Source organism: Papaver somniferum, unplaced genomic scaffold (genome assembly GCF_003573695.1).
Source record: "Papaver somniferum cultivar HN1 unplaced genomic scaffold, ASM357369v1 unplaced-scaffold_21, whole genome shotgun sequence".
NCBI classification, from domain to species: domain Eukaryota; kingdom Viridiplantae; phylum Streptophyta; class Magnoliopsida; order Ranunculales; family Papaveraceae; genus Papaver; species Papaver somniferum.
The window spans coordinates 14745681-14755179 of NW_020631041.1; the positions used below are offsets into that span (position 1 = coordinate 14745681).

General features: G+C 35.0%; 2 protein-coding genes across 2 annotated transcripts; one reads left to right on the top strand and one right to left on the bottom strand.

The window, feature by feature from the left end:
* Window positions 1-3886: 3886 nt before the first annotated feature.
* Window positions 3887-5477, bottom strand: LOC113339652 (subtilisin-like protease SBT1.4). The gene is made up of 3 exons (XM_026584891.1): window positions 5467-5477; window positions 4131-4377; window positions 3887-4039 (listed from the first exon to the last, which is right to left on the bottom strand). Exons 1-3 carry the CDS (start codon window positions 5475-5477, stop codon window positions 3887-3889), a joined length of 411 nt encoding a protein of 136 aa, XP_026440676.1.
* A 787-nt stretch (window positions 5478-6264) lies between these two features.
* LOC113339356 (acyl-coenzyme A thioesterase 13-like) lies at window positions 6265-7360 on the top strand. Its single transcript, XM_026584646.1, has 3 exons — window positions 6265-6589; window positions 6664-6807; window positions 6898-7360. Exons 1-3 carry the CDS (start codon window positions 6416-6418, stop codon window positions 7042-7044), a joined length of 465 nt encoding a protein of 154 aa, XP_026440431.1. The 5' UTR covers window positions 6265-6415; the 3' UTR covers window positions 7045-7360.
* The last annotated feature ends 2139 nt before the right edge of the window (window positions 7361-9499 follow it).

Sequence of the window (9499 nt, forward strand, 5' to 3'; positions counted from 1 at the left end):
CAGTATGCGTACGGGTACGCATACTTTGAGTTCCCGGTTTTGGAATTTTTTACACAAATGTGATAACACACTATGCTTATATCCAAATATGGTTACATGTTCTAAACTCTCATTTCAATCACTGAAACTTTCTTCGAGGATGTTATATAGTTGTTATTCACAAACTATTTTTCATCAAAGCCATTTTCAAGTTATTAAAATAATCAACATGACTTTCCTCACGAGTAAAGATGACCTTACCCAAAGTGAAAGCTTACCAACACATATTTCGAGAAATGGATAAGAGAGATAAACTCGGCTCGAAATAGCAAATGTGTATAATCGAAGTTTAAATAGCAATACGACTTTTGTCTCAAAATAGGAGATAGAATAGATAGACTTTTGAGTGATATATAAGTTCAAGTCTCCATATAACTTTTGTCGATGAAGTTCCACAAGTCCCTTGAGTAGTTATTCATCTTCAATCGGTGAACGCCGTGGAGTCTGAGGCTCAACTACAGCTAATCCGAGACTTAGCTATTAGTAGACTAGAAATCAAGACTTATAGATTTGGCAACTAAACTTGACAAACAAGCTTGAGATAGCAACGCTTGCGAGTTCGACCGAGCAGTGCTCTAACAATATTGCTTAAAACTATGTGTACTCTTTCATGCATTAACTAGCATTCATGTAGCAGATGTCACTGTGGTACAATGGTAAAGACGATGGGTGATGATACCAGCGACCTGAGTACGAAACTCGTTAGCATCGGGGTGAGGAGGTTTTTCTCTTTATTTTCCTAGCTACCTGGGCTTGTAGGTAGTAGACCTCTTTGAGGTTTAAACTTAATATAACCTTTGATCTTTAAACCCAATTGTTTTTTTTTTTAAAAAAACTACGATTCATGTAGAAAACCTAAACAGAGAAATAAAATTTACCCTAATTCCGTACCTTCCTAGTTCACATGTTGTATTCTTTGTAAGCCCAACAATAGCATGCTTTGAAGCTATGTATGCATGAGGACCTAGTCCTCCCATAACTTCAACTACTGAAATATTTCTGGGCTTAAACTCAAAACCAATTGGCAATGAGTGGAGTGGCCCATAATAGATGTTATATGTGTATAAAGGATAAATTTTTTAGGTGTGGGACTATTTCGTCCCAACACTTCTCTTTACGAGTAAGGGGGATTTAAGACTCTTAACACGTGAATCGTATACGGGTGGAATGGAATCTATTCCACTCACGTATGGGCCTCACTGTGGGCTTCCAACTCAAAACCAATTGACAATGAGTGAAGTGGCTCATATTGTTATATGGGTATAGAGGCCAGATGCATTAGGAAATATGAGACTATTTCATCCCAACAGCTACACTAGCTATAGATATTATACACCCCTCCGTTCCACTTTGAACCATTAAACGTGCCACATGTTTAATGCCCAGCATAAAACCTTTTACTGAGTTTTACATTGACGCGCATCACATGATCGAATTCCTCTGAGTCAAAGTTGACGATACCCTTCTTATGTTTACTTGGATTCCAAAGGACTCCATCCTTATGATGTTTACTTGGATTCCAAAGGACTCCAGCGTTTCCCTTGGTGGAAAAATTCACTGCAACTGTTACCAGCGAAAACTAATCGCGAATTATCCAAGTGACTTCCCGGTGTACAAGTGTCACCCAACAAATGCACATCCGCAGGAAACTGTCAATCGATAGTCGACGCTAGCTCCAACCGTTAGTATCCATGGTGCAATATTAACTGAAATGGATGGACCAGGCCCTGCTTTCCCGGTAGCGCATGGAACAAGTATTCCTTTCTCTGTAGAACCAAATGTTGCAATCACAATCAGGGACGAACCTAATAATTTGTATAGGGTAGGGCTAAACTCATGCAAAAAAAAAAAAAGTTCTACGAGATAACTTCTTAGCTGGTGGACGAAGATGGTCGAGTGACATTGTAACCTGAATAGGATTAGTAGATACCTTAAATTAATCACTACCACTTGTTAACAAAACATACCTTATGGTGAAAACCCAAAACAACAACAACAACAAATTGTAAACACTCCACAGTGATAAATGCATAATGAACATTTGTGAAAAATTCAACTTACAAAAAGATGATCTTACAAGGATACTCGGTAGTTTTTGGTATTACACCATGAGAGGCGGCAATAACAATCTCAAACAAAACTACCATTTTGACATTCCATCCAGACAAGGTTCAAGAGGCCAAGCGTAGCAAAACCATTCACGAAAGGAAGTTGAGGTTGTTATGAAGAAGAACTTCTAAGTTACAGAAAGTAAATACTCTGACGATTTACATATATGGAAATGTATCTATAAATAGACAAATATTAGGTGATCGAGGAAATGTTTTACAAAGCAGCAAAGGCTTATTTCAGTAGTTCCATTCACAGAATCACACTAGTAATGCTAATTCACGATGCGGTATGGGTTTCATCCCAAGCAGATGAAAAACTATTTAGACCAAATAATCCAAACAAATAGTTGTTATGGTGTCGCTGAAGAATCTTTGGAAAACAATAATTTAGTTTTCATTTTATATAATTTAGCTAGGAGATGTAAATGATTAGCGTTGACAACATATAAGAAGATACCTAAATCAGAGATAAGAAGAAGAAACATTCAAACAAATCCTAATCTACTAATACCGAGATAGTTTAGTTAGAGTTCAAAGTACCAAAGTATGATATGGTGGTCTGAAAACATGGCATAATATGACAACTTCATATTGGAGCTTGTGAAAATCTTACGTTCTTACGTAATGGGGGTGGTTGTTCAAAACTGGACTGCAAAACGCCTGGATTAAAATATCCACTATGATTTCGGAGGAGACCAAGATCTTAATATCAGTTACCCAAATTCACCATTTTGGTTGCTCTTGGTCCATCCAATGAAATACTGTATTAGGTCTGAATGTCCTGTCTTGTAAGACTAAATTACAAGCAAAAATAATAAGGTCTCATTCATACTATATTATTTAGTATTTACACCATATTATGCTTGTGACATTGAGAACATGACAATGAGACGAGACGACAATGAAACTACAATATAGTGACTCTAATTATCATAAATTCTCAAATATAACCACATTATCTCAGTTGTACAAAACCATGGGCGCAACCCGCACTCTCAAGCATTCTTTTCCTTTATTATGCTCGGCACCAAACATTATTGACCTCAGCGTATTGAATGTTCATATACCCAACTTTCCCTATCAATCTCAAAGTAATAACACTGTAACAGTAGAATCAAATTAAAAAACCTAATTTTTAGTTTAAGGAAAAATTCAGCAAAACAAAACAAAAGCTTTAATTTCTAAATAGACACAGTATAAGAACCCTAATAACACTTTATCCACGAAATCAATCAAGATAACAAAATTAGAACTACAAGAATGCATAACCAAATTCAAGCCCTAAATTTTTTAAAGGAAATATTCCATCTCACCAACGAGCTAAAACAAAAAACACAAAGTATAAATACCTTCAATAACTGAAGTTCTAATTGAACATCACTACAATATTTTGATGAATATGAATACCCTAGCAGCAGTAAGGAAAAAGAAGTCCTATTTTCTGGGAAGAGAAAAAGGAGTGCTTTTGCTTCGAATGAAGGTGCAATGGGACACTATAGTTCATAAATATCCATGTATCAATTACTTACTCCCACCCAGTGCACTCAGACGTATCTATTCAGTACTGGGCTAACTCAAGGCTATAACACCAAAACTAAGGAAAATACGTATACTTCAAAAATTATTTAGCAAAACCAGGGACGGGCTATAACCCGGGTTAGGCCCTTGCTAGGCCCGTCCCTAATCGCAATTAAATCTTGATGGTTTTGTTTAGCTAATCCATGGGTACCTACTGATCAAGAAATGATATCAACTCCATCTGCTACAGCTTGATCCATAGCAACGAGAATATCTGACTCAGGGAAACCCGTATTCCAGCATACCTTGTAAACTACAATTCTTGCTCTATTCACTACTCCCTTGGCTTGTCCAACCGCGTTTGTAGAAACCTGCATCATTAACATAAGATCCTTCTGCAATTGATGCACAATGTGTACCATGTCCCGTTGTATCACAATGGGATTTTAATTAATTACTCACAGCTATACCTTCAAGTTTGGCTCGGTGCCCGTTCCAGAAAGCACGAGCACCGATTATCTTTCTGTTGCAAGAGGATTCTGGGAAATTGGGTCCGGACTTGCAAATACCTTTCCACCTTTCTGGTGCTGGTGTTAGCATGGAGTCATTGAAACTTGGATGTCCTGTCCAGATTCCTCTATCAATAACACCAATAATGACATTGTCATCGCGAATTGAAGCAGCCGAAAGACCCGAATTATCCCTCAAACTGAGAAATTCAAATGTTCGGGTACTTTGAAGGGGTGAATTTGTTCAGGGAGGATTGAAATTATCCCAGGGATATCACTGAGATGAAAATCTTGAGATGGTGTTAGTCGAGCTGCAAAACCATTGTCCATTTGCTACGCGAGTATATGTATAGAGGATTTCTTGAGGGTGAGGTGAAGGAGACAGAGATTGAAGAGTTGATCTATACCAATCTCGATGAGAGGTAAAGACTGAAGGTTTTTCTGATTTAGAGACATGAACAATGTAGGTCTCAAACTTTTTATTGTTGAATAACGACGACGACAATTGAGAAAATGAAAAAGGTACTCACTCCGTCCCATTATTAGTTGACCTATTTATTTTTAGATTTTGTCCCACAATAAATGACCTATATCACTAAACAAGGAGACATTTCTAAAACTATCATTTTAATCGATTATAAAAAATATAAAAAATATGCATAATTTTACGAAAATGCTATATAGCTAGCTGAATAACAGCGAAGTAACATCGTTTTCTTATGTGGAGGAAAAAGATACTTTCTAATGCAGCAACGTCACTTTAACATTTTAAAGAAAATATAATTTTAAGTAATCAGTTTATCTTTCCTATATATCAAAAACGAAAAAAAAAAAAAAAAATCTTCTTCACTATCACCCACATAGTCGCTGGTTTTTACAGAAACAAATCTAGACCAGAATAGGTTACTGAACAGTAATGAGGAGATAAATAAAATCACACTATATGATCCTTGCAAGAAGGCTTGCTAGTTTTCTTCTTTTGATTTGTTTCTGGTACCTGCTAGAATCTTCTAATTCAATATATCACAGATTATGGTTATCCGCCATTAATGGCATACCACAGTAGCTTATTATTCTACATTAAGATAGTATTTTCTACATAAATCAAAATCAATAAGAAGAAACTGCTCTGACTAAGCTTCTAACTAAAATAAAATCCCAAATCATAAATGATTAACTTCCTTGTAAAACTTGATCGATTAACAGTACTCGTAGACATGGAAGAAAGTGGGATAGCCAATTTGAGTTAAATTGGATACTTGTTTTTTTTTTTTTTTCAGTTACTATACCTGTCGTACATTAATTCTTGATCCTATAACATTTTGGGACCTCGAAAAAATCAAGGATTCAAATCCTGATTTAGTGATTTTGAACTGAAAAAAAGCAAAAGAAGTGAAAGAGGAGCATATTTCTAAAGAATCTATACTTTCCGTTATTCATTTCCGTTCTATAAATTACTGACTTGTTTATTTTTTTCGTTTAGTTATTATGACGTGTGGACAACAATTGATTCATCTCTACGCCACATCGGCATGCACGGTCATGCAGCTGTTATATGGCTGTTCAAGTTGCACGATTAATAATTTTATAGGCATGTTTATACTCGTTATGTATGTGTTTTAAAATGTTTTTCAATGATATGAAGTTTGCGATCATCCGTGGTGTAGTTTGAGAGATAAATCATTTCAAAATTTCACTAATTATTATTTATAAGGGTATAATTATAAAAAAATACTTAAAAGTATTTTTTTTTCATTCTTATTTTAATAATTGTGCAAACTTGAACTAGGTCATTTGATAGTGGTACTCAAAGAGTATATGTAAATACAGAAAGATAGGAAGGAAAGGAATACATGATGAAACAAATATTGAACTAAAAAAGGGTCAAGTGGTACGTGGAGCTAGCGACTACGTTACTATATTCCAACTTAATAACTTCTTTAGTTATTGATTATTACAGTACTGCACATGAAACATGCAGGAATCGCTTTGCTAGCAAAAAAATGGGCCGGTTCAAAATATTATTGATGCGCTCATATTATATTATTTTGGTATTATCCCACGAAATAATAAAGAAATGAGCACTACCACAACATCACCCATGGCTGAACTAGATCTGGAATCTAGCACTGAAACAAGCTATTAGTCGATGAGAGGATCGGTTTTCGAGATTTTCACTTTAATAGGAGGAGTACTATCTGGGTAAGAAGAGAATAGAGAGACGGGTCCGGGAAGACAATGGATTTGGAATCAGTGAAGAAATTGTTGGAGACAACAACATCATCAGAAGGGGAAGAAATTTATGACTCACCAGGTTCATCATTCGACCCTTTAATCATTCAAGGAATCAAAGTTGATCTTATTGAACCAGGTCGAATTATATGCTCCATGAAAGTCCCTCCTCGTCTCCTTGTAAGTACTACAGTCCCTTCCTCTTTTTAGTTTTAAAATTTGACGTTTGGGTTTGTTTTCATTTTGGATTTTAGAACTCTGGTAATTCTCTACATGGTGGAGCAATGGCATCCCTTGTTGATATAATTGGGGTTGCTGCAAAGAACACAGCTGGTGCTAAAGCTAGTGGCGTTTCTGTGGGAATCAACATTTCTTACCTGGATTACGTGTATCTTGATGTGTGTATTCTCACATTTCCTATTCAGTTTCAGTTTTTAGAGTCTGCGTATGTCGCAAACTAAAATTTGATAACTTTTTCTGTCTAATAGGAAGAAATTGAGATTGAAGCGAATGTTGTACGGGTCGGAAAAGCAGCCAGAGTTGCCATGGTAGAGTTAAGGAAGAAAAAAACTGGGAAAATTGTTGCTCAGGGGCGCCATACCATGTACCTTGCTGTCTCTAGTAAACTTCGTTAATTCGACCCAATGATTCCTAAACTCCAGGCACCTAGCGAATAGATATGGATAGTGATAGATCCAGCAGATTTTATTTTTATTTATTACTCCATTCATCCATGTTTACTTGTTTAATTATGGTTTTTCATACAGTACACCCTTGATAGAAGTCTTCAAACCCTTAATTGAAGATTACTATTGTGGGCATCAGCTGCAGGGCATAGAGTGTACCTTAGTGATGAACAATTGGGAGGCAATTTTTATGTAATTTTGTGTAATCTTCTTTTCTGTTTTTTTCTACCTTGGTAGACTCGATGTACATTCCTTTCTCTAATGAAATTTCTCTTCTATCTGTATATATATATCAAAAAAGAATAATAAGATAAATTGTTTTCGTAAATTTTGTGAAAAAGATCAATTTAACAAATATTCATAATTACTCCTTTTGTAATTATTTTGTTAGGAAACAGTTATGGTGAGGGAAGCATTGTGTTTGTAATAATTTTTTTTGAGACGAATGATTTCGTCAGCTAAAACCATTTATGTGACTGATTTGTTTCTTCATTATAAGTTATATTTCGACACGAAAAATATCGTGACTTAAACTATTTTGTGTGACGAATTTGTTTCTTCACTATAAATATTATAAGGCAGACAGATTTTGCTGTTAAAACTATTTTATGTGACAAATTTGATTCCTCACTGTAAATATATCCTGAGACAAACAAATTATTGATATAACTATTTTATGTGATACAATAATTTCCTCAAATAAAGTACCTAGAGCAACAAAATTTTTGATCACAAAATTAGTGAACAGTGTCAATTTTATTTTCCCACGAAAAGACAGTTTTGGTGGAAAATAAACTTAAGTCCCTAATTGAAAAATTCAGTGACAATTTTTTAAGGTCGTCATAAAAAAACATTCTACGAAAGGTGACAAATTTTTTTGCGCCGCAAAATTCTTTTCGTAACGAAGAAATTGATTTTTCGTGACATAATTATTTGGCACTGAAAGCGACTTTTCTTGTAATAAGCAGTGGCGGTTGTCAGTAAGTGGTGAAGGCGGAAATATTAGTGTTGGTCAGAAGCAGAGTCAGCTTAGAGCGTGGGTGTATAGTTGTACACACAACCCATATGGCTCTCAAGCCTAATAACAACTTTTTTGTTGTTTTTTTGTCCTAAAGTGGGATCCCATTTTTCCAAAAAAAAAAAAAAAAAAAATCCCCTGGTGATGGTGGAAGAAGTTGTGGCGATGAGTTGTTTTATTGTGATGGTTGTTAATGAGTAGTAGTTGACTATATTAGTTATGTGTCGCTAATTACAACACCGATAATATTGTGTTGTGCAAGTTGTAGTTGGTTGCTCTTAGCACGATTGACAAGGCAGGTACCAAATATTTTGGAGATGATGGCAAACCATATAAGGCAAAGTCATCATGATCGTTGGATCACCTAAATAATACCTATGCTATCTTTGGTATCGAATCATATAAATCATATTTTTTAGTGCTAAAGTAAAATTGATTGCAAAACAAAAGAAAATATAATACACAATAAAAAAATATAGTATGTTAAATTAACTGGCTACCTAAGTTTGTTCAATCTAAACATTATACTTGATGATTGTGATTAAGAACTATAATTACGGCCTACGAGAGGTGGGGGCGGTGGTGGGAAAAAATAGTACCAGGTGGTTTTACGATGGTGTACGGGTGTTGTGAGTAGTAGTAATAGACCATGTTAATTAATTTTGTGACTGTTAATTTTGTGTCGACACAAAACGAATAATATTTTTAAGTAGAATATGTGATTGATCTTCTTAATGTTAAAATAAACTCTGGTAATGTACATCACAATTAAAAAAAAATTGAAATCGATCGTCACTTTATAAAATAACTACAAACCAATGACACAAATCAAAATCAGTACATATAAAATTATTTATTGTGGGGCTGTACCGCTATGGCATAGATTAGGACCCTAGTAAATCGTGCAAAACAATATGTAAATATAACAAGTGTTATGGAAAAAACCCCTCAAAAGCAAGGCCTCATAACAAGCCTTAATGAAAGTAAATACCGAAAAGATGAGATGAATTTTTGGTGATCATATGTAAACTATACTAGCCCTATATTTTAGGATTAGTGATCATACGTTAACACTATATTAGCCCTATATTTTACGAAAATATGTATGGTACGACATTGTTGAATTTGCATTGAGACGATCTAGTTAATTGTGTCTGGGAATTATAGGTGAAGGGATGTGTTAATTTTGGTGATGCTATCAATTGGGTGAACTTCAACATCCAAGAGTTTTTCTATGAATTTAATTGAGTTTCTAATTGAGAAGTAGTGAAGGCCAAGTTTTGCATAAGCAATTTGGTGTTACTCTCTCCTGTCATATAATTCTCCAGGAGTTATGGATCCGAACACAACAGTATCCTTGCTTTAGTAGGGCACCCAGTAGTCAGC

What these genes read in the sequence shown, in the direction of transcription:
- LOC113339356 (XM_026584646.1), top strand. Translation starts at nt 6,416, where the DNA reads ATGGATTTGGAATCAGTGAAGAAATTGTTGGAGACAACAACATCATCA. An exon ending in AAGTCCCTCCTCGTCTCCTT is followed by an intron (nt 6,590 to 6,663) that starts GTAAGTACTACA and finishes TTTGGATTTTAG; the next exon opens with AACTCTGGTAATTCTCTACA. An exon ending in TGGATTACGTGTATCTTGAT is followed by an intron (nt 6,808 to 6,897) that starts GTGTGTATTCTC and finishes TCTGTCTAATAG; the next exon opens with GAAGAAATTGAGATTGAAGC.
- LOC113339652 (XM_026584891.1), bottom strand. An exon ending in CCAAACTTGAAGGTATAGCT is followed by an intron (nt 4,040 to 4,130) that starts GTGAGTAATTAA and finishes TTAATGATGCAG; the next exon opens with GTTTCTACAAACGCGGTTGG.